The sequence below is a fragment of the Muscardinus avellanarius genome (genome assembly GCF_963383645.1).
Source record: "Muscardinus avellanarius genome assembly, chromosome: 11".
In the NCBI taxonomy this organism is placed as follows: Eukaryota; Metazoa; Chordata; class Mammalia; order Rodentia; family Gliridae; genus Muscardinus; species Muscardinus avellanarius.
This window is the reverse complement of record NC_137797.1, coordinates 56,939,243-56,964,135: the sequence shown is the minus strand read 5'-3', so window position 1 is coordinate 56,964,135 and position 24,893 is coordinate 56,939,243. Positions and strand designations below refer to the sequence as shown.

At 41.0% G+C, this 24,893-nt stretch overlaps 1 protein-coding gene across 2 annotated transcripts in view; it reads right to left on the bottom strand.

The window, feature by feature from the left end:
* Positions 1-24,893, bottom strand: part of LOC308270657 (uncharacterized protein C12orf56) — a gene marked incomplete at both ends in the record, with an annotated part of 104,482 nt that overhangs the window by 8,972 nt on the left and 70,617 nt on the right. For both annotated transcript variants that reach the window (XM_080706674.1, XM_080706675.1), the window contains 4 exons: positions 2,013-2,136; positions 13,151-13,240; positions 15,672-15,778; positions 19,973-20,117. In XM_080706674.1, the coding sequence (XP_080562800.1) occupies positions 2,013-2,136; positions 13,151-13,240; positions 15,672-15,778; positions 19,973-20,117 (466 nt within the window). The remainder of the gene's footprint in view (positions 1-2,012; positions 2,137-13,150; positions 13,241-15,671; positions 15,779-19,972; positions 20,118-24,893) is intronic.

Genomic DNA, 24,893 nt, shown 5'->3' with positions numbered 1-24,893 from the left:
TTCAGAAACTCCAGGAAGTTGATGAGGTTGTCTTTGGGAATGTAAATCACTCTGGGCATGAGAACTGCCTATGGGGAAGTCACAGGCCAGCCACTCTTCCTAACCAAGTTCTTTTCAGGGGAGAGCTCTAATTTGAAACCTCCCTCTCTCTTAGACCTTAGAACTAAAATTTATGTTATCTCCTGATGGCCACACAAATTGCCCAGTGCAGCAAATCAGAAAGTCCAAAAACATGAAACCCAGACCTGCCTGTTCTGCCTACAAGATATTTTCATTGGCAAGTCAAATTAACAATCCCAGAACCAAGCTCAGTGTTGCCCTGTGAATCTACTCTTTCAAATCCTGGGCCAGAGTCTAAAAGTCATCGTCTAATCTTTACTCTTTATTTTCACATTGACCTATCAATTCAACTTCTTAAAAATGCTGGCACCTATTCTCTTTACAATCCTCAGAGCTCTTCTTCTTTTCTTCATTTATTTATTCAACATTATATGCATCTGACACTGTGGTGGGTGTTGGGGGTACAACAGAGAACCATGCAGACCCGGCTCCTCCCCCATGGAATATGCAATCTAGTTAAGAAACAGAAACCAATCTAACAATCAAATAAACATATGCATACAAACTGAGTTCAAAGCTATGAAAGAAAAGTACAGAAAGTTGAGAGAGCACTGAAGAGGAGGGCTAGTTTCCTTTGGGGGAGGGTGCTGGGAAGGCTTCCTTTTAGCCTACCTCATCCCTCCCCTAAAGAACTATTACACCAGCTTCTTCACCTCTCTGCCTGAGACTTGTTTCTGGCCCACTTTTAATTTTTTCTTTCTTTTTTCTTGGTATTGGGGATTGAACCCAGGGACATTCTCTCTCTAAACTACACCAGCCTCAGCCCTATTTTATTTTATTTTGAAACAAGGTCCTGTTGGGTTGATGAGTCTCACTACTTGCCAAGGCAGTCCTCCAACATGCAATCCTCCTGTCTCAGCCTTCCAAGTACTGGGATTGCATGCATGCACCACCATGCCTGGCTCTGGCCCACTCTTTAGTACTCTACCACTGAAAGTATTTTGTGGATGCTCTGTATCTGTGACTATATGTTCATAGGTATATTTGATTAATATTGGCCCCTCTCACCAGTTTATAAACTAGTGACAGCAGAGAGTGTATCTATTTTGTTTACTGTTTATACCCCCTTCCTACCACATTGTTCTCTCATAATAGATGCTAGTAAATATTTGAGTGAATTAAACATGAGTTTTTAAAAAATAATTCTAATTGTATGTTTAAGAACTATCAAATCATGTCCCATCCTTAAAAAAAAAATCCTGTGTTGACTTGGCTTAAAGTTAACTAATAAACTGACATTCTCACAGAATACATACTTTCCAGCCAGGCAATATGGGATCACAGGTTCAGGGACAGGCCCAGCAAGTAGTGAGATTCTCATCAACCTAGCAAGACTTTGTTTCAAGATAAAAATTAAAAAATAGGGATGGGGGTGTAGGTCAAAGGTAGAATGCTCCTGGGTTCAATTTCAAATAATACACATACACAATCACACGCACACGCACGTGTGCGCACAGACACACACACACACACAAAAGGCAATTTGATGCTTCTAATGTTTCTACAACCTTAGACAAATAATTCTCACTACTCATAAAGGAAGAGAGGCAGCAAACTAAAGCCCAAGAGTTAACCCTAAAATTTCTAGCACCATACCTTTTTATTTTTTATTTGCTTTTGGTTCATTAAGCCCCTTTGATGGAATTGCATGTGTATCGATATTGATAAAGAGCCACATAAGCATATTTATGTAATATATAAAGAATAGTAATTATATTCATTAGCATATATCTTAAAACAAATAAAACTGATATGTAAATGTTGACAGACTAGTATCTGATTTTTTAGGTTAACAATGAAAACATCTATTCTTTGATTTAAGCGTATTTCTTCTACAGCATCACTGTCCACGACAGATTATATTTAGTCTACTTCCAAATTTCTCATCTTACCTCAGCATCAAAAGACATTTCAGTTAAAGTTGAATCAGCCACCAACTGGATGTCAAACACAGGACAAGATTTTGGAATATGAGGCTTGCTAATTAAAATCACCAAGAGATTAAAAAGTGTTCCTCTGAAAAAGTAAGTAAAAAAAATAATTAATGAGTAAAGTCTTGAAAAACAGTGACACTAGGTTTGCAAACACTTCTTACTAAACATTTGGCCTCTTGGACATGCAGATGAATGTCTAGAAATAAGAAAGCTTTTTTGAAATAAGAAATTTAGCCAGACATGATGGTGCACACCTTTAATCACAGTACTTGGAAAAATAAAACAGTAGGATCATAGGTTCAAGGTGATCCTCAGCAACTTATCAAGGCCCACTGCAACTCAGTGAGACCCTGTTTCAAAATAAAAAGGGAGGGGCTTGGAATATATTTCAGAAGTATATTGCCCTGCATTCAATCTCCAGTACTACAAAAAAAGAAAGAAAGAAAGAAGGAAAGAAAGAAAGAAAGAAAGAAAGAAAGAAAGAAAGAAAGAAAGAAAGAAAGAAAGAAAGGGAAAGGAAAGGAAAGGGGGAAAGAAAGAAGAAAATTTAAGTGAAAATGCATTTTCTTGGGCTTGGAAAGTTTATCAAATCTAGATTTTTTAAAAATTGGGTGATTTTAATTATAGCAATATTTTTCAGAGGATTTTTAATAAATTATTAGTTCCAGGTAACATTATGATCAAAATAGATTCTGTGGTCAAAAGAAATATGAGGAAATGCATTGTTAAGCTAACTTCACTAAGTTTACTGGATATCTTTGCTACAAAACTTCTCAGAGACTTTAATATGTTAAATGTGAATTGTGTGTCTCTGGGGCAAAAAAAATAGTATATATGCTATATACTATATATACATATATACTATATGTATATTGTTAAGCTAACTTCACTAAGTTTACTGGATATCTTTGCTACAAAACTTCTCAGAGACTTTAATATGTTAAATGTGAATTGTGTGTCTCTGGGGCAAAAAAAAATATTTCTTTCTTAATTTTTTAAGTCAACAAATGGATATTGTATATATTTATGGCATACAATATGATGTTTTGAAATATGTGTACATTATGGAATGTTGAAATAGAGCTAGCCAGCTTATGCATTACCACACATATTTACCATTTTTTGTAGGGAGAACACTTAAAATCTACTAAAAGCCAGGGGTGGTGACGTATGCTTGTAATCCCAGCATTCGGGAGGCTGAGACAGGAAGATCGCAGTTTGTGGGCAGCCTCAGCTACTTAGCAAGGCCCTTCGCAAATCAGTGAGACCATTTCAAAAATTTTTAAAAAGGACTAAAAAAAAAAATAGGGCTGGGTGTATAGCTCAGGGATACAGTACCCCTGAGTTTCATCCCTGGTACCACACACACACAAAAAAAAATCTACTAAGTTCACAGTACACAACATATTATTAACTAACAATCCCCATGTCATACATGAGATCATTTGGCTTTATTCCTGTGTCTAACTGAATTATTGTACCCTGTGACCAGTATTTCCCAATTCCACCACCCTCACCCCAGCCCCTGGCCACTTCCCTGTGCTCTGTGTTTCTATGAAATCTACTTTCTTAGATTCCACACAGAGGTGACATCTTAGGGTATTTGTCCTTCTGTGCCTAGCTTGTTTCACGTAGCATCATGCCCTCCAGCTTCATCTGTGTTGTCATGAATGACGGGGCTTTCTTACTTTTAAGGTTGAAGAGTATCCTGTTATGTAGGCATATCACATTTTCCTTATCTATTCACCCACTGATGGACACTTAAACTTTGCTTCCATATATTGGCTATTGTAAATACTGTGCAGTATTTTTTTTTTTTTTTTTGGTGGTACTGGGGGTGGAACCCAGAGACTTTCTACCTCCAGGCTATACTCCCAGATCCATTTTATATTTTATTTGGAAACACTAAGTAGCTGAGAGCCTCACTAAGTAGCTGAGGCTGGCTTTGAACCTGCGCAATCCTCCTGTCTCAGCCTCCCAAGTGCAGGGATTACAAGCATGCGCCACCACGACCGGTCTGTGCAGTATTTTTTGAAATGCTTCTTTGAGTAGTTGGAAGGCTGAGACAGGATGGCAGGTTTGCAGCCAGCCTTGGCAACTTAGTGAGACCCTTTGCAATTTAGTGAGACCCTGTTTCAAATAAAAAAATAAAATAGGCCAGGCATGGTGGTGCACGCTTGTAATCCCCGTGCTTGGGAGGCGGAGACAGGAGGATCACGCAGGTTTGAAGCCAACGCGCTGGCTTAAGAGACCCTGTTTCCAAATTTAAAATATATAAAAAATAGGTCTGGGAGTGTAGCCCATAGGTAGAAGGGTTTCCAGAAACCCCAGTACCACCAAAAAATAAAAAATAAAATAAAATAGGCCTAAGGTGGAGCTTGGAGGTAGGATGCTCTTGGGTAATACTCAATCTCTCTCTCCCTCTCCTCTCCTCTCCTCTCCTCTCCTCTCCTCTCCTCTCCTCTCCTCTCCTCTTCTTTCTCTCTCTCTCTCTCTCTCTCTCTCTCTCTCTCTCTCTCTCTCTCTCTCTCACACACACACATACACACACACACACACACACACACACACACACACACACACACACACTGCTTTTTCACCCCAGTACTAGTAATTTAACCTAGGGGCATTCTACCTCCAAGCTATACCCCTAGCCCTATTTTTTTTTTAATTATTTACTTTGAAACAGGGTCTTACTAAATTGCAGAGGGCCTCAATATGCAGCTGAGGCTGGCCATAAACCTGTGATCCTTCTGTCTCAGCCTTCCAAGTACTGGGATTAAAAGCATGGGCCACCACATCTGGTTCACAATGCTTTTTTGTTTTTGGGGGGTGTTGTTGTTGTTGTTGTTGTTGTTGTTGTTGTTGTTGTTGTTTTGTGGTACTGGGATGGAACCCAGGGGCATTCTTCCTTCGAGCCACACCCCAGTCCTATTTTTCCTTCTTTATTTTGAAACAGCATCTCACTGAGATGCAAAGGGCCTCACTAAGTAGCTGAGGCTGTCTTGGAACCACCATCCTCCTGTCTCAGCTTCCCAAATGCTGGGATTACAAGCATGTGCCACCATGCTCAGCTTCACAATGCTTTCTTGATCCCAAGTTTTATAACTCCAGATTCTTTTTTCACAGAGGACTTTAGGAGTTTATTGTCCCATTGAACACCACTAGCTATTAGTAAAACTGATATTAAATATCAGATCTTTTGCTTTCAAATGCAATGACTGTCCACTAATCTGTATGAATTACTACTCAAATGTTATTACATGTTTGAATAATATACTGTTCACAATTACTTGAAGATAAACATAAAAAGATCATGATTTAAAACATTATTCTGAGGATCTGGTCCAGTGGTAGTACTATCTTCAAATGTTAAAAACAACCCAAGCTAGGTGTGGTGGCACATGCTTGTAATCCCAGTACTTGGGAGGCTGAGACAAGAGGACTGCAGGTTCACAGCCAGCCTCAGTTACTTAGTGAGGCCCTCTGCAACTTAGTGAGACCCTGTTTCAAAATAAAGAAATAGCCGGGCGTGGTGGCACATGCTTGTAATCCCTGCGCTTGGGAGGTGGAGACAAGAGGATCGCGCTGGTTCGGAGTCAGCCTCGCTGGCTTAAGAGACCCTGTTTCCAAATAAAAATATATTTAAAAAAAGGTCTGAGAGTGTAGCCCGGAGGTAGAAGGGCTTCCAGGAACCCCAATACCACCAAAAAATAAAAAATAAAGAATAAAATAAGCTAGGTGTTGTGGTGCACGCTTGTGATCCCAGCATTTGGGAGGTTGAGACAGGATTATGATTCATGGACAGCCTTACTTAGTGAAGCACCTTTGCAACTCAGTGAGATCCTGTTTCAAAATAAAAAATTAAAAAAAAAATAGGGCTAGGGGTTGTAGCTCAGAGGTAGAATGCCCCTGGTTTCCATCTTCAGTACTGCAAAATAAAGAAAGAATACAAAATAGGGCTCAGGGTATAGCTCAGAGGTAGAATGTCCCTGGGTTCCTACCTAGCACCACACACACAAAAATGAACAACCCATTTACAGTTAAAAAGGAGCTGAAATCAAACCACTAGAAAATCAGTTGCCTAACCATGCATGGCGGTACAGAGCTGTGGTCCCAGCTACTAAGGAGGTTGAAGCAGGGGGGTCATTTGAGCCCAGGAAATTGCTCAAAAACAAGCAGGGGCAGCACAGCAAGGCCTCATTTCAAAACAAAAAAAGGAAATCAGTTGCCTAACTGAAGATAATATCAAAGGAGCTCTGAAGTGTAGGAGTAGTAAAAGAATTTAAGGATGAGACAACACAAAAATTCTCTACAAGCCAGGCATGGTGGCGCATGCTTGTAATCCCAGCATTCGAGAGACTGAGACAGGAGGATCGCGGTTCACAGACAGCCTCAGCTACTTAGTGATGCCCTCTGCAACTCAGTGAGACCCTGTTTCAAATAAAGAACAAAAAATAGGGCTGGGGGTGTAGCTCAAAGATAGAATGCCCTGGGTTCCATCCCCAGACCTGCAAAAAAAAAAAAAAATTCTCTATAACCATAAACATACCTTTCATAATAAAATAATTCCTATTTAATAATGTTTGAGACTTTCTATTCACTTTACAATCATTTACATCATGATCAAATGCTCATGATTAACCAAAATTCTAATAAAAATGCAGTTCTCCCAGCTCAAAAAACAAGCCTAATTCTCATTGGAATTAATTCTCTTTGGAAAGGAAGAATCATGTCAGTATATTTCTCAGAAAAAAAAAAAAACAGGCTAATCCTATAAGATACTTATTAAAGTTTTATGCAGGCTATTTAAAGTAGCCAATCTTAAGCAGGGTGTGGTGGCACATGCTTGTAATCCCCATGCTTGGGAAGCTGAGACAGGAGGATCCCACAGGCTCAAAGCCAGCCTCAGCTACTTAGTGAGTCTCTCAGCAACTTAGTGAGACCCTGTTTCCAAATAAAGAATAAAAATAGGTCTGGGAGTATAGCCTGGAGGTAGAAAAAGCCCTTGGGTTCCACCCCCAGTACCACCAAAAAAAAAATTTTTTTTTTTAAGTAGCCAATCTTACTTTAGAAGACCTTTCCAAAATCAACAGAACTATTCCTTTCGGCAACTTTTCCTGAGGTTAAGTTTAAATTGATATTCCATTTACTGTTATGTTTAATTAGTCTTTTATTTTCAGTAGCAACTTCTTTTCAAGGCAAAGGGAAGGAACTCTAAATTCTGGGTCACTCACTGTGCTAATAAATAAATCCAACCCTAACAATACTAAAATAAGAAAGGAAGTAGCATATTTTTGTAGCACATTTTAAGAATACAACAAAGTAGATTTGACTAATAAAATCCCCACTTATAAAAATGATAAAGAATAAAATGCTAAAATGAATAACTGCTCAACTGGATTTAATTTGAAATCCACCCCTTCTGCCAACTCAATTTAAAATCCACTAGGCTAATAATTTTAATGAAAATGGTAGTTTTATCCTAAAAATAAAGACTTAGAAGATTAACATCCCAGGCTTAAAAAGTCCCAATGCTTTAATACTTTTATTGTTCAGATTGTTATTATTCACAATGTATGGATTTTTAATGTATTATAAGATACTTTAAAATACAGTCTTTGAAAGGCAATCTGTCACAAGTCAGCCTATGATATTGTAGAAGTCAGAACTCTAACTTGGCTTCCAGGGTCCCCACCTTCATGTATACATACCCCATACAATTCCTTTCTTTTAAGTTTGGGCAGAATTTATGAATATGTTTGATTTTCACTCTTACTATTATGTTATATTAGATGGAAAAAGTAAAAGAATCTTGCAAATACAATTAAGGCCCTTAATTACTTGACTTACTTTTTTGGAGGTAGTTCCTGGGGATTAAACCCAGGAGCATTCTACCTCTGAGCTACACCCCAGACCTTTTTATTTATTTTGAAACAGGATCTCACTAAATTGTTGAGGGTCTCACTAAGCTGTTGAGACTGGCCTCAAACCTGGGATCTACCCATCTCAGCCTCCAAGTACTGGGCTTACAACCATGCCCCACCATGCTGGCTTAGTCAACCTTTCAATTAATTCAAAGGTGATTATCCTAGGTGGTTCTGATATAGTCAGATGAGCCCTATAAAAGAGAGCTTGAGTTTTTCTTGAGCTCAGAGACAGATGCCTGCCAAGAAACAAGTTACATGAGTTCTATAGCGGTAACAAAATTAATTCTGCCAATAGCCACCTAAATGAACATGGAAAAGAACCTCAGCCCAGCTGATGCCTTGATTGAAGTGTTAGGAGATCCTGAACCAAAGATCCAGGTAATCTGTGCCCAAATTCCTGATCCACAGAAACTATTAGATAATAAATGTATGTCGTTTTAAGTTACTAAGATTATAGCCAGGTGCGGTGGCACATACTTGTAATCCCTGTACTTGGGAGACAGAGACAGGAGGATTGCAGGCTCAAAGCCAGCCTCAGTAATTTAGTGAGGCCTTCTGCAACTTAGTGAGAGCTTGTATAAAAATAAAATAAAATAAAATAAAATAAAATAAAATAAAATAAAATAAAAAGCCGGGCATGGTGGTGCACGCTTGTAATCCCCGCGCTTGGGAGGCAGAGACAGGAGGATCGCGCAGGTTTGAAGCCAGCCGCACGCGCTGGCTTAGGAGACCCTGTTTCCAAATATAAAATGTAAAAATAGGTCTGGGAGTGTAGCCTGGAGGTAGAAGGGCTTCCAGGAACCCCAGTACCACCAAAATAAATAAATAAATAAATAACATGAGCTAGGGATGTAGCTCAGTGATAAGGTACTTACCCAATATGCATGAGGCCCTGGGTTCAATCTCTACTCCCACTTTTTCCCCAGAAAAACAAATTAAGCTATTAAGCAATAATTTGTTACATGACAATAGAAGACATCACATTAGACATTTAGTGTGCTAATGCTATGGGTAAGATGACTTGGCCCTCTGCATATCAAAATTGGCTGTGTGATATTACAACCAGACTCTACTATTGAATGAGTCATGTCAGCAAAGAGGGTTGATGTGGCAGGGCTTATAGGATCAAGATAAGCTAAACTCAACACTTTAAAGATTCAACACTTTACAATAGAAGTTAAGGCTGCTTTTTTTTTTCAACTTAGACAGAGAAAAATAGAAACCATAGGTAGAAAAAGGGGAAAGGAAGACAAGATTTAGCAATCACTTTGGTGTGAGAGAAGACAGAAACACCAGCAGTGGTCATGAATCTCCACCTTAGAGACTTAGAGACTGATGGCAAAAGGATGCAGAGTAAATAAGACTATGTTTCCCTTGTTTTCCATAAAGCAGGGGTCAGAAAGTTATGGCCTGCAAACCAAATCCAGCCCATGGCCCATTTTTGTAAATAAACTCTTTTTAAAAAATTAGTGTTGAGGGTCAAACCCAAGGCCTCACACATGCTAGGCAGGTACTCTGCCACTGAGCTGTGCCTTCAGTCCTGTGAATTAAGACTCGCTGGACACAGCTTTGCTCATCCATTTATGCCCTGCCTAGGGCTGCTCTTGAGTTGTAATGGCAGGGTTGGATCATTGCAGAAAAGTGTATGGCCTGAAAAGCAAAAAGTATTTAGTATACAGCCCTTTACAGAAATGTTTTCTGACCCCTGCTATAAATCATAGTATTACTATAGTCCCTAATATGTAGCAGATTACTTAAGAAACGTTGGAGCCAGGCATAGTGGTACATGCCTGTAAACCCAGTACTTGAGAGGCTGACATAGGAGGATCACAGGTTCGAAACCAGCTTCAGCAACTTATCAAGACCCTATTTCCAAATAAAAAATAAAATAGGGCTGGAGTGTAGCTCAGAGGTAAAATGCCTCTGGTTCAGTTCCCAGTACTGAAAATAATTAATTAGTATTATCATTAAAACTTGTTTTATGGTGATTCCAGCAGGTGGGAGGCCGAGACAGGAAGATTACAGGTTCAAGGACAGCATCAGCAAGTAGTGAGACTCATCAACCTAAAAAGACCGTTTCCAAATTAAAAAAGAAAAAAAAGGGCTGGGGGGGGGGGTGTATCTTGGAGTTAGAAAGCCCCTGGGTCCAATCCCCAGTACTAAAACAATAACCAAAAAAAAATCTATTTTTTTTTTTTGGTGGTACTGGGGTTCCTGGAAACTCTTCTACCTCCGGGCTACACTCCCAGACCTATTTTATACTTTTTTAAATTTGGAAACAGGGTCTCTTAAGCCAGCGCGGCTGGCTTCGAACCTGCACAATCCTCCTGTCTCCGCCTCCCAAGCGCGGGGATTACAAGCGTGCACCACCACGCCTGGCGCAAAAAAAACACCTACTTTTAACTGTCTTTAATAAATAACCTGAAAAATATTACTAAAAGTTCTTATTCTTCCCCCTGGTTTGAGTGTTTTAGAGCCCATGGTCTTTATCTTTCATCTACTTTTTAATACAATGAGTTTAATCAATGAAAAAATAAAAAGTTAAGGTTTTAACCAGAATGTAGCCCAAGAATGTAACTCATGACCCATGAGCACACATTTAAAAAATCAAGAAAATGTGATATATACACATAATGGGGTTTTACTCAGCCCCCCCCCAAAAAATAAAATTACATCACTTTCAGAAAAATGAACAGAAATAGAGCATATTATGCGAAGTGAGATCCGCCAGTCTCAGCAAGTCAAGGGTCGTGTTTTCTCTCTCATATGGAAGCCAGAGAGAAAGTAGGGAACAAAAAAGACCTCAGGTAAATGAGGAGAGAGACCAGTGGAACAGTGGAAGGGGACAGGGGAGGGAGGTGGGAAGAGAGAAAGGAGGCTTGGTGAAGGGAGCAGTTCAAATCATGCTGCATCCATATACCAAGGCATCACTCCCAATCTCGCTAATGCGTCCTGGGGGAGAGAGGGCGATCCGGAGGGAAACACACTGAATGCTGTGTGACTGTATGTTTGTACCACATTGAACTTCGCTATGATGCTTAATTACAATGCACCAATGAAAATATATCTTTTTTTAAAAAGTCAAGCAGAGCTGGGCGTGGTGGCGCACGCTTGTAATCCCCGAGCTTGGGAGGCGGAGACAGGAGGATCGCGCAGGTTCGAAGCCAGCCACGCTGATTTAAGAGACCCTGTTTCAAAAATATAAAATAGGTCTGGGAGTGTAGCCCGGAGGTAGAAGGGCTTCCAGGAACCCCAGTACCACCAAAAAAAAATTTAAAATTAAAATTAAAAAATACATAAAAAATAAAAAGTCAAGCAGATAACATGCAAAACAGGCAAACATGAGCTTTTTGGGGAAAGAGTTTGAATGTGCCCCGCACATTTCTTGTAATAAGAAATGTCTTCATCGCCATCCAAAGTACAGCCTGCCCCATAGCTACCAACTGCAGGCACGCTTTCCGGGCTCTCTGCAGTGCTCAGCAACAGAAGGTGAGCAGAGTGTCACATGCCTCGCTTAGCCTCGAAATGTGCTTGCCTTCTGCTTTTTTTTTTTTTCTGCTTCCCAATGGTGTAATGGAGTCATGAAGGTCAGCCAGCTTTAACCCTGAGAACAGACCGCATGATAGAAGATGGCAGAGAGACAGAAGGGAAGGAACCTAGGTCCCTGGCTGGCCTTGTGAAGGAAAGCTTGCCTATCTACTCTAGGCTCTCCTGTGAGAAAGATGTAAATTAATGCCAGGCATGATAACTCCTGCCTGTAATCTCAGATTTTGGGAGCCTGAGACAGGAGGATCACAGGTTTGAAGCCAGTCTCAGCAACTTGTACTGAGAACCTGTTTCAAAATAAAAACTAAAATAGAGTTGGGGGGGTAGCTGGGAGGTTTGAATACACCTGTGTTCAATCCTGAGTACAAAGAGAAGGCAGAGTCATTACTATATTCTTTTGGTCATATACATTTTTTTTTTTTTTGCGGGTTTGGAATGGAACCCAGAGGCATTTGACCTCTGAGCTACAACCCCCTGCCCACTTTTTTATTCTTTATTTTGAAACAGGGTCTCACTGAGTTGTAAAGGGTCTCACTAAGTAGCTGAGGCTGTCCACAAACCACGATTCTCCGGTCTCAGCCTCCCATCTGCTGGGATTACAAGCGTGTGCCACCACACCCGGCTCCAATTCATTCTATACCGTAATAAATGCTCCAAGGTCATTCACTCCAAGGTCACACAATTATAGTCGCAAGCTGCACAATGATGTTTTGGACAATGACAGTGGTCCTATAAGATTATAATGTAGCTTAAAAAAAATCTGTCACCTGTCACCAGTATAACATTGTAGCACAACAGCAAACCTACTGCTGCCTGGGGTCCTAGGAAAGTACAGCACATGTGGTTATGTCCACACACCCATTATGTATTCATACAGCCTAAAAACGACCATGTTACTAGTTTATGCATTTATTATACTTTACTTTTAAGCATCAGCCTATACTCCTTTTACTTGTAAATAAAAAGTTTATGCCAGAAGCAGCCTCCTACATCTCCTGTTTACTGCATCTCTTGATTGCATTGTTTTCTCCCATGCTTTCTTTAAACTTGTCCTGTTTGTGTATTTACTAACACAAAAGCCTATAGCAACAGGCTATACTATATATATGCACATATATATTTATATAGTGTATACACACACAGTGTAGCACCCTTAGGTGTCCAGAAGGCTACACCATCTAGGTTTGTGTGAACACACATAGATGCCCCTAGTTAAGTGACACATACCATTACATAATGTGGCTACAGTAACTCCTTTGCAATATCATTTTTGTTTTGTGGATATAAGTAACCTTTGAAAATTAAAAGCCAGTTGCCTGGCTTTTAATGAGTGATGGGTCATTTGGTCTTTTTCAGGTTCACCAGACTAAAACAAAAGATGAAATGATGCTAGATGCCTAAAAAATCTTTGTGCCCTTAATAGTCCAAATGGACAAAGAGAACTCAGCATGTGCCAATTAATCCACTCATCATAGAAGTAAGTGGATAGACAAAAGAATGTGATGCATTTACCAGGGGGTTGGATAGAGACGCAAGAGAGTTATGAGTTCTGGAATGTGCTCAACAAGGACTGTTAACGAGCTGAAACTACAAGTCCCCATGTCTTCTCAAAGACCTTACTTCTTAGCTGCCAGTGTGTTCATGCGCGATGACTCGATTTCTGTTTCTCTGAACATCAGTCCTAGGGTCTGGATAATTTCAATGCATGCCCTAGAAAACAAAGAGAAAAAGAAAAAAAAAAAAACCAACCACAGAGATGGCATGATTCCTTTAGAAATTCAAAATTTCACAAAATCAATAATCCTTGATAGAATTGCTTTCAGATATTCATATAAAAAAGTAGAGGAAAGAAATTCTGCGTATCAAATTGCCAATATTGTATGAGCACTGGTCTTCAATTGCTACAGGCCTAAGAACTATGTGTGAAGTGGAGAAATGGCAGCTCATTCCAGGACTGGGTCACTTTCATAGTCCCGTTTGTGTATATAGTTTTTCATAAGCTTTTAAGGTAACTCCACACTATTTTAAATTATCTTAATAATTTTTTCTGTGTGCATGTATGAAGTACTGGGGATTGAACCCAAGGACATTCTACCTCTGAGCTATACCCCCAGCCCTATTTTATTTTTTATTTTGAAACAAGATCTCACTAAGTTGCAGAGGGCCTCGCTGAGTTGCTGGGGCTGACCTTGAACCTGCAGTCCTCCTATCTCAGCCTCCTAAGTACTGATGCCCATCTTTTAATTTTTCATATAGGTTCCATGGCCTGCCTCCCTTGGAGTCTGCGTGATCACTGCATGCATGATGTGGCACATGCTTAAAGAAAGCAAGCCCTGAGGGAGCGTGGTTCCTGGTCAGACTACTCCTTGTTCTTGGATGTTCTTTCATAGCTATTGTTCTTTTGGTATGGCTCCGGTGATGTAAAATGAGGTCCCGGAATCAAAACTGTGGGAGAAACTGATTCTGTGGAAGATAAATTTTCTGGTAATGTATGTCTGAGCCCTCCAACTCCCCCTGCCTTGCTCCAAGCTATAATAAAATTGGCTAGAGAAGACAGAAGGGGAAAATGTACCAGTATTGGAAAGAGGCATCAAAATATATTAATGTGCTGGTATTAGAAAATTGCTTTAATAATTTCCAAAGTGTAAAATCTACTCAGAGCTTAGGTGCTGTGCAAGCATTCAGGCAGAGAGCAATTACAATGCAGAGTTCCTCTCTGTCTTTTTGCCCTTCATTCTAATCATTAACCTATAGTAAAAGCCTTAAGAATCAACTGAAGCCATTAGCCCCAAAACTACAATAGAGGCAACCGGTGCCTCTGTTTACCTCCTCTCCTCTGGGATCCAGCCTGGATATAGGACAGGTAAGCTTTGTGTGCAGCGTCAAAACACCCTAGTTGATGAACAACCAACACTGCCCAATACAATAGAGCCGAGGGCCAGGTAGATTCTTGACCCTTGCACTTAGTACATGCACTGTCCGGAGACAAAGAGGCACCACCTGGCTAAGGAATAAGTAACTAGCCCATTGCCTTGGTAACGCTGATGAGAAAGATACCAATACAAAATCTATTTAAGGGTTGAGGTCCCCAAAAGGGGCCGGAGTTCCATTTTCGGGCTCCCCAGCATGCGGGTCAGCATGCTGCTTTTTTTCTCTTCTCTATTTCCTACTGATCTAGTTCCTACTAATTTTGTAATAAATTTTGTCAGTTGCACAAGAGGCAATTGTCCGGGTCCGTCATTTCAGGTTTCTCCCTCCCAAGTCCCGGAGACAAATCTCCACATTTAGGACCGTGAACAGGAACTTGAAGGAGTTTTATTTGGTAAGGGGGAAAAACTGCTGCAGAAAAAGCCACTGCAGAACTAAGCCGAATCCTTGCCCACCTTCCAAGAATCCTGTCCCAACAGTCTCCAGTGCTCCGGCCAAGCTGGTCCATCGCATATAGGCAATATGTGGCTCCAGATGTCAAAGATGGGAAAGGAAATATAGTGAAAGAGGTCTCCCCTCTAGGGACCCAACGTTTTCCCCTTTGGGGGCAGCCAGTATTACAAGTTTCTTGTCTATATTTCCACTGAACTTAGAACAAAAGGAATGCTATTGTTAAAAATCTACTTGAGCCAGCGTGGTGGTGCACGCTTGTAATCCCCGAGCTTGCGAGGCAGAGACAGGAAGATGGCGCAGTTTCAAAGCCAGCCGCACTGGCTTAAGAGACCCTGTTTCCAAATAAAAATATAAAATAGGTCTGGGAGTGTGGCCCAGAAATAGAAGGGTTTCCAGGAACCCCAGTACCACAGGAAAAAAAAAAAAAAAAAGAAAAAAATCTACTTGAGCCAGGCGTGGTGGCGCACGCTTGTAATCCCCGCGCTTAATAAGCAGGAGGATCGCACATGTTCGAAGCTAGCCTTAGCTGGCTTAAGAGACCCTGTTTCCAAATAAAAATATATAAAAATAGGTCTGGAAGTGTAGCCCGGAGGTAGAAGGGTTCTATCCCCAGTACCACCAAAAAAAAAAAAAAAAATCTACTTGATGCAAATCTTGCAGCACCAGTAAGCATCAATATCACATATATTTTTTCTAGTGCATTCCATTTATCTTTAACATCCCGTGTGGGAGGGGATATCTAATTATCTTTAGTACTTACATCAGCTCATCAGCCCTTTGGCGTTTATTGTGAAGTGCATTCTTATCCCTGGACTCCGGCAAATATTCATGCAGTTTGTTTACTAGGAAATAGAAAAGGTCACTGGTCTGTGAAAACAAGTGGGAAGGAAGATGGTAATTAAGGTATCGTTGTTAAAACTCTCTAGTTTTACATAAGAGTATGAAGAAATGATTTGTTCTTTATTAGAGAAATAAATTACAATATCTCTTCAATACTAGTAGAATCTAAACTTAAAACATACTTTTTACTTATAAACGGAAGACCTCTGTCCTGGTGAACAGAGCAAGCCTCAGGGGTGATATTCTGGGATGCCCTGGAGGCCTGGCTCAACTGCTGTCTTAAAGACCATCCAGAAATATGTGTCTAATCTCAGGCAAACCATTCAGTGCACTTAGGGAATAGAACACTATACTCCCTGCCTTTCCAAAGCCATTCAACCTGTGCAGGGATATGATGAAACAGTGTATAGGAAAGCTCTTCTTTCAAAATGTAGCCTAACGCAAAAGCAAATGCACAGCACCAGTGCAGCCTATAAGCACCATACAACCTGCTAGTAACATTCCTGCTCATACCATAGAAACACAGCTTGTCCTATCTCAATAGCCACTGACACAAAGCTGAGGAACTGAGATTCTTGTGCTCTTACTCAGTCTCAGGAGACAACTCAAGCATGAAAACAAGCACCGGCCCATGAAATCAGGCAAGTCGGTGCTGAGGAAAAAGACACGGTGACAGCTTCTCTCTTCCACTTTTCTCTCCTGGACTTTTAATTACTAGTGACAACTTGGACTCTGATTAGACCAGCATCTGTGTGCCTTTATGTAGGTTATACGGCATGAAAAGAAGCTGAGGCGGGCAGTGCAGAAGGAGAGGAGGTGGGGGAGGAGGAGGAGGAGGAGGAGGAGGAGGAGGAGGAGGAGGAGGAGGAGGCAGCACTGGACGGACAGGGACATTCTGCACACACTTGGCCTTACCCAGTGCCTGATGACTGAGCAGAGTGTAGCAATTTAACACACTGACTTCCCCCAGCTCTCTGAGCTTGATCCCCGGCTCTGCCACTTGTTAGCTATGTACTATCTGGCAAATTATTTATGCTCCCTGTGACTCCATCTTCTTGTCTTTAAAATGGGGTTAACTGTTCACCTCCTGAAGTTGATGTGAAGACTAATAAGATGGTATTTGTAAACCTTGAAAAGTGATTCGCACCTCATAAGTTGTTCTTTTTTGTTTGTTTTTTGTAGTCTTACTAGGTTGCTGAGAGTCTTCTACACTCCTTGAACCTGTGGTCCTCCTGTCTCAGCCTCCCAAGTACTGGGATTATAGGTGCCTGCTGTCATACCCAGCTCAAGGCCTTGTTTCAAAATTAATTTTAGAAAAAAGGGCTAGAGGTATTCTAGGAAGTAGAATGCCCCTGAGTTCAATCCCCAGTATCGAACCGAATGAATGAATGAATGACTCCTAAAAAACATAAGAACGTTGACATTAATTAGTCAGATATCATAACTTTGTATAAACGAAGATGAAAATAGATTCTGGTTGTGGATATAGAGAGAAAACATAAAGCTACCAAGTCTAGATGGCATGGTCATGGGTAGTCCACTAAAGTGCAGAAATACCCCAAAGAGTGACACCACCCATGTGCCTTTATTTTCTTCATTCACTTTGGCCTTTCGACAACTGAATGGAAACATCTCTTTTAGTCCCTCTAAGGATATTACATTGAAGAACGGCTGCAGCGTTTCCAAGTGTGGAACAAAACACACATGTCTTGTTCCTACACTTCTGACCAGATTAATTTTGATAAGAAAAGACATTTCTAATCATGACAATCTGTGGGTCTTTGTTCCCTGCCCCAGACCTCATATTCCATGAAGAACCTGTTTCCACACCCTAAGTAAGTAGATCTTGCTGGTGTCAAATGCTTGCATGACATCTGAGTGTAATTTCACCTACGTGCTGAAATATCCACATATTTCATTTTGCTCGCTTCTGTGTAGAGATCTCTCTGGACCCTGAGCCCTGGGCATTCTTCACAAGCATCTACAGCTGGATTAGTTCTCCTGGGGCCTGCCCTAGCCAGAGATGGTCCATTGCTGATAACCCCACCCTGCTAAAATAAAGGCCCTGCCTGTCCAAATTCAGAATCCATGACAGAGGCCATTAGTGGAGAGCCTTAAATGCCAGCGTCTGTACTTAATTTAGTAAGGAGAGCCACGGGAGATTTCAGAACAAGCAAGCCCACACAATCAGTTGCTGACTAAATTGATACCATGTGTGAAATGGAGTGGAGCAGTTTCCTTGGGTGGGTGGTAATCCCTAGTTCTCTAGCCTTTCCATTTCCATTTTCATAATCAACTTAGTCATTTTGATGCCAACTCTGTATTTTCCACAATCGTCTCAAGTTTCAGCATTGAAACTTAAATGGCACCAAAGGCACCATCATTTCTAATAGGATCTATCCAGGGCTGACATTTCTGTGTGTGTATGTGTGGTACTGGGGATTGAACCCAGGGGCATTCTACCTCTGAGCTATACCCCCAGCCCTATTTTTTTATATTTTGAAACAGAGACTCATGACCGGGCGTGGTGGCGCACGCTTGTAATCCCCGCGCTTGGGAGGCTGAGACAGGAGGATCCCACAGGTTGGAAGCCAGCCTCAGCTACTTAGTGAGGCTCTCAGCAACTTAGTGAGACCCTGTTTCCAAATAAAGACTAAAAAATAGGGCTGGGGGATGTAGCCCGGAGGTAGGAAGCCCCTGGGTTCCACCTCCAGTACCACCGAAAGAAAGAAAGAAAGAAAGAAAGAAAGAAAGAAAGAAAGAAAGAAAGAAAGAAAGAAAGAAAGAAAGAAAGCGAGCCTCACTAAGTTGCAGCGGACCTTACGAGGTTGCTGAGGCTGACCGCAAACCTGCGATCCTCCTGTCTCAGTCTCCCAAGTACTGGGATTACAAACGTGTGCCACCACGCCCGGCTGAGCCCTGACATTTTAGACTACGTGGCACCACATTATCCTCACCTGAGTCTCAGTGCCGTCAGGCACTTGACATCATTCTCTATAGCTACTCTGTCCTCTAAGGGGGGTGATCGAACACCCTGCTTTGCTTGACTCTGTCCTAGTTCTCCGATGACCCAGGAGCGTCCTCAGTCCCGAGCAACCGGAGCAGCTGGTCACCCCAGTCTGGGCAAGCCAAGAGTTCTGGTCACCTAGAATCTAACAAATGGCCAGAATGTCTCTGATGTTTGAAAGACTGTGTACTGCATCACTGCTCAATAAAATGGCGGTGGCCGTGCATGAGATAACTGGCCAGAATGAGGATATGACATGTATCCATCAGTGTGACTGGGTCTGAGGCAGGGCTCACCCCTCACCTCGGCCTCATCTGAACCACAATGATACACACCTGGGCTTCTTAATGCCTTCGCCTGTCATTTACCAAGTGACACTAGGTTGCCTTGATTTCCCCAGGAGTCACATTTTTTAAAAATATGTATACTACAGTCAAAAGTAAGTATGTGAGCTAGGTGTGGTGGCACAGCATTTGGGAGGCTGAGACGAGAGGATCCGGGCTCACGACCAGTGTCAGCTACATAGTGAGGCCCTCTGCAACTTATTGAGAACTTCTTTCAAAATAAAAAAATAAAAAATAGGGCTGGGAGTGTAGCTCACACACAAACTGTGTGTGTGTGTGTGTGTGTGCGCGCGTGCATGTGTGTGTGTTTTATTGGAAATTGAACCCAGGAACATTCTGCCTCTGAGTTACGCCCTGATATATTTTAGTTTTGAAACATGGTCTTGCCAGGTTGCTGAAAGTCTCGCTAAGTTGCTGAGGCTAGCCTCAAATCTTCAATTCTCCTATTTCAGCCTCCCAAGTACTGGAATTACAGGCATCTGTCGCCATGCCTGGCTTTAAAAGTAATTTTTTAGGATTATATTTTTACCATAAGGGCACCTGCACAGTAAAACATCTTGAAATCTACTTTCCCATTTTACAACTCACATCCAAAAATCTTCCCCTCTAAGACCTCTGTTTTGACTCCAACCCAACGCATGTGAGCTACTTTGTGCTGGTTCTTCTCTTTTCCCACCCCCACCCCATACACACACATAAACATCATTGACTATCTCACAAATGTTCAAGTCTTAAGACATAACCTGTATCTAATTTAATCAACATTTAAAATTATAGCATCAGAATACAACTTTTGTCTCTATTTTCACTTCTGTTTAAATTCAATAATCAGAAAAAGTAAGTTTTAAAGACTAGAAATAAAGTACATACTTTCCAGAAAAGCCTTCTCAGGATAAAATTTTTCTGGGCTGCCACTTTAAGTTCCGTGGTTAAACAAAGTATTTTCCTCAAAGTATTGTCTTTAACAAACATTTCAGATTTAAGTTGGATGAAGTGCTTAATTTTCTCCTCAGATCTACAAAAACACAAGAAAATTTCTCACGTAAGAAAAAAGAAAGAGTCGTTTAGGAGTAGCAGTGATTATTGAAAGGTTTGGAGAGATGTTGTTACTAATGGCATTCATATAGTTTTGTAGCCCTGGTCTTACTGCTCATCAGTAGTGAAGCTTCCTTTCCACAAATTAAACTGCCCTCTCCAAACTCCCTCTTCACCCACGCCTTTTCTCAAGCTGCAACCATCCCAAGACTGCTCTCAGTGTCCCTGCTGAACCTCTGCCCCTTTTTCATAGCCTAGCCCATATTATTTACCATAACCCACAAACCATACACAATATAATTTGCTTAATATTTTTCTTTCAGCCAGCTCATTTTTTCTTTTGCTTACAGAAGTTTGCTTATACAGAATACTTTGTATCAGTACTTGACAGGGAAGGCCAGGAGCCCTTGGTATGAAGAACAGGTAACTGTATGCTGCAGGGCCTGAGGTCTGCCCTGTGTTCACAGAAAAGGCAGATGAGTGTGTCCCAGGGCTGTCCTGACTGCGCCAAACCGAGGGTCGGTCCCTGATGAGAGCAGACTGGCCGAAGAGAGTTCAGAAACCCACGCCGCAAGCCCGTGATCCCTGTGCTGCTACATGGAATGCTTTCTCCTGCCTCTGCATCTCCCTTATTAAAAGGCATTTAAGCCGGGCGTGGTGGCGCACGCTTGTAATCCCCGCGCTTGGGAGGCTGAGACAGGAGGATCGCACAGGTTCTAAGCCAGCCTCAGCTACTTAGTGAGGCTCTCAGCAACTTAGTGAGACCCTGTTTCCAAATAAAATATAAAAAAGGTCTGGGAGTATAGCCCGGAGGTAGAAAGCCTCTGGGATCCACCCCCAGTTCCACCCAAAAATAAATAAATAAATAAAAGGCATTTTAGACACACTCCTCTATTCAATCAAAGAGCGTCTCTTATAAACCCACAAATTAAGATTTTTCTGGAAAAGCAGTGTCTTTTCCGGTAGGAACACCAAGGGGGAAATGATAATGGCAAAATCAGCAATAACAATCCTAGGGGCAGAAGATTATAATGCTTAAGGGAAGGAGGGCTGAAGTCAGAATCCCAGACCTGCCCCCACTCAGCTAGATGATCAGCCTGGGCAAGTCCCTCGGCCCATCTCGATGATGATAGCACCCACTGTGCTGTGATGCTTCCGTTAATGCGTGTCCTTTGCACTCCACAAGTGTCCAACATATGGTCTCAAAGCTGGGCACAGTGGTGTACTCCTGTGATCGCAGTACTTGGGAGGCTGAGACAGGAGGATTTCAGGTTTGAGGCCAACCTCAGGAATTTAACAAGACCCTCAGCAAATTAATGAGACTCTCTTTCCAAGTGAAAAATAAAATAGAGCTGTGGGGGTAGCTCAGAGGTAGAATGTAAAATGCCCCTGGGTTCAATACTCAGTAAGAAAGAAGGAAAGAAAGGAAGAACAAAAGGAAGGAAGGAAGGAAGGAAGGAAGGAAGGAAGGAAGGAAGGAAGGAAGGAAGGAAAGAAGAAAGGAAGGGAGAGACTTCCGGGAAGATGGCGACCGAGAAAAGCGGGGCTTAAGAGCCCCGCTAACAACCAATCTCCATTACCACAAAATCAGCGCCTTTCATAGCCAGAAAACACCATCACCAGAGGAAAAAAAAATCACCAGGCTACAGAGAGAAAGCAGACTGAGAACAGAGCTCAGAGCCACAGAGGAGATACACCGGCCTCACGCCCAAGTACGTGGCAGCAGCGCCATACTGCCAGAGGCAGCGGCGAGTTCACTGGACGGCTACAGCAAGCCGAGGTGAGCCGCTGCGGAACAGCCAGGCGGGATTTTTCAGCGCAGGGAGCATCTAAAGCTCCCAGTGGCTGAGCTCAGCACACGCTGCAGGGACTCAGAGTGGAACTCAAAACCAAGAAGAAATAAGCCAGCCTCATGGCCGAGGGCGTAGCAACGGCAACATATTGCCACCAGCAGCAGCAGCAGAGAATTCACCGAGTCCAGTACAGCTACATCTGCGAACTAAAGAACAGTGAGTCAAATTGCGGGCCACAGAGGAGAAATCCCAGTACTGTACTCCCTGGGACTTGACCCAAAAAGGGGCAGTGGCAGAGATATCACACCATGGGAGAACTTGCAACCTGGCACCCCCCATAGTTTAAAGCAGCCTCTATCAACTCCCTGGGTCGGAGACTCTGTGATACAACCCAGTAAAGGAGTAGTGGGGTCTGAGATACTACAGACTCGAGATCCAGAGCACCTTAAGTGAAGTCATAATGACCCAAGGGAAGAACCCAGAGAAGGCACAAACTTCCGAAATCATGGGAAAGAGGAATAATACTGGAGCAATAATGCCCACAACCCCACAACATCAGAAACCGATAAAACAGAAAATCAGAGATTTCTAGAAGATCAAATCAGGAAAATAACTGTAGAAATAATAGAGGTGCTTCGAAAAGAACTCAGAGAGAGCCAAAAAGAGATAAAGGATGCAATTAATGAAGGCCTCAATTCAAAGCACAAACAACCGATTAGAACACATGGAGAACAGAATCTCGCTCTTAGAAGATGGTCATTCCAAAAATGAACGCATAGTTTCTAATCTAGAAAAAAATACCCAACAGCAAGAATCTGACATTGAAGAAATATGGGCCCATTTTAAGAGAGCTAACCTAAGAATAATTGGAATAGAGGAGGGAAAAGAAAGTGAAACCAAAGGGATCAACAATCTCTTCAAGGAAGTAATAGCAGAAAATTTTCCAGACATAGAGCAAGAGGTCGATACGCAGGTCCAGGAAATGTATAGAACTCCCTTTAGACAGGATCGGAGAAGAGGATCCCCACGCCACATAATTGTCAAAATGACCAATGTGGAAGCCAAGCAGAGAATCTTAAAGGCAACAAAAGCAAAGGGCCAAGTGACATTCAGAGGCAAACCAATTAGAATCACTCCAGACTTCCCAAACCAAGTCATGAGAGCCAGAAGGGCTTGGAGTAACATATTCCCAATTTTGAAAGAAAACAACTTCCAGCCAAAAATTTCCTACCCAGCAAAATTTTCTGTCAAATTAGATGGAGAAATAAGAAGCTTCCATGACAAACAGAAACTGAAGGAATTTATGTCTTCAAAACCAGCGCTAGAGAAAATACTCAAAGAGATTAACTACAAAGAAGAAATAGGTAACACACACTAGAACCAGAGAAACAAGATTTTCCATCCAACAGACAACTAAGATTGGTTATCTGTGGAGGTTCATTATTTATGTTAGTCTTTTACCTATCTCTAAATTGTATTGTTTGCCTTTATTGTTGTTAATTTTTAGGATTTCTAGTTGGAATATTAATATACCTTCAGATATAGCATTTGGAAATATTTTATCCCTTTCTATTAGTAACTTTTAACTCTGTTTACATTGTCTTCAGATATACAATTTTTTTTATTTTTTAGGGAGTTTGTATACTCTTCTGTTGCCTGTGCCATTGAAATCATATCCAAGAAATCACTGCCAATTTCAATGCTATGAGGTTTTATGACCCAGATTTTCTTCTAAAAGTTTATAGTCTTAAGATTTATATTTAGTTCTTTTATCTATCTTGAGTTCATACTTGTATATGGGATTAGGTAAGGGTCCAATTTTATTCTTTTCCATGTAATTATTATTTTTCAACAATATTTAGTTAAAAGATTATTATTTCCACCACCAAACATTCGTGGAAACCTTGTCAAAAATAACTTGATAATATAGGGAAGAATTTAGCTCTAGGCTTGTATTTAACTCCAATGGTTTATATATCTGCCTTTAGAACAGTACTACACTGTTTCAATTATTGTAGCTTTATATGGTTTGAAATCAGAAAATATATATCTTCTAGCTTTGTTCTCTTTCAAGATCGTTTTGGGTATCTAGAATCCATATTCCATATTAGGATAGATTTTTTTCTGAAAAATAAATATATAAATATATGATAGTTTCACCTAAAAAAATAGAAAAAAAATATTCTCTGGTAAGAAAGAAAGCAAAAAGAAATAATTAAATGTTATCTTTAAGTCATCAAAAGCTTGGTATCAGACAAATGAAACTGTTATGTGAGATTATCATTTTTAATTTTGGATAAATTGCTATAATACTAGATGTCAACCACTAAGCCAAGCATGGGAAGGAGGGATGGGGAGGGAATGGGGTGGGGATCGGGTGGGGGCTGACTGGGTGATGTGTGCATGTATGTCTACAAAAGTTTGTATCCCACTATGATGTATGAATACAGTGCACCAATAAAAAAAAAAGAAGAAGAAAGGAAGGAAGGAAGGAAGGAAGGAAGGAAGGAAGGAAGGAAGGAAGGGGTGGTCTATAAATAAAAGGTGTGGTCTATAAATAAAAGAGGAGTAGTTTTGAGATCCTGTTTGCCTATGCCTCTACTTTTCATTACTATCACATTTCATTAAGAAAAGAAGCTATAAATCCCTCTACTCTGTACAAATTCCCAAAACAATAAAAATGCAACTTTCATAAACAAATGAGCTGAGAAAAGCAAAAGTCCAGATAAAATACAACCTCAGCAAGTTTACCTTGAAAATAATTTTTCCCTTTTTTCCATTTGGAGTCAGCAATTTGTTAACAAAGCAATTCTTTTAATCCTTTACCAAATAGATTATAATCCCCAACTAATTTTTTAAATGCCAAAACATTTTTCACAAGAAAAAGCACAATAATCTCTTCAAACTAAAAACTAATTTGCGTACAGATTGAAGTTTCATAGATATCATAAGTTTAAGTTAGA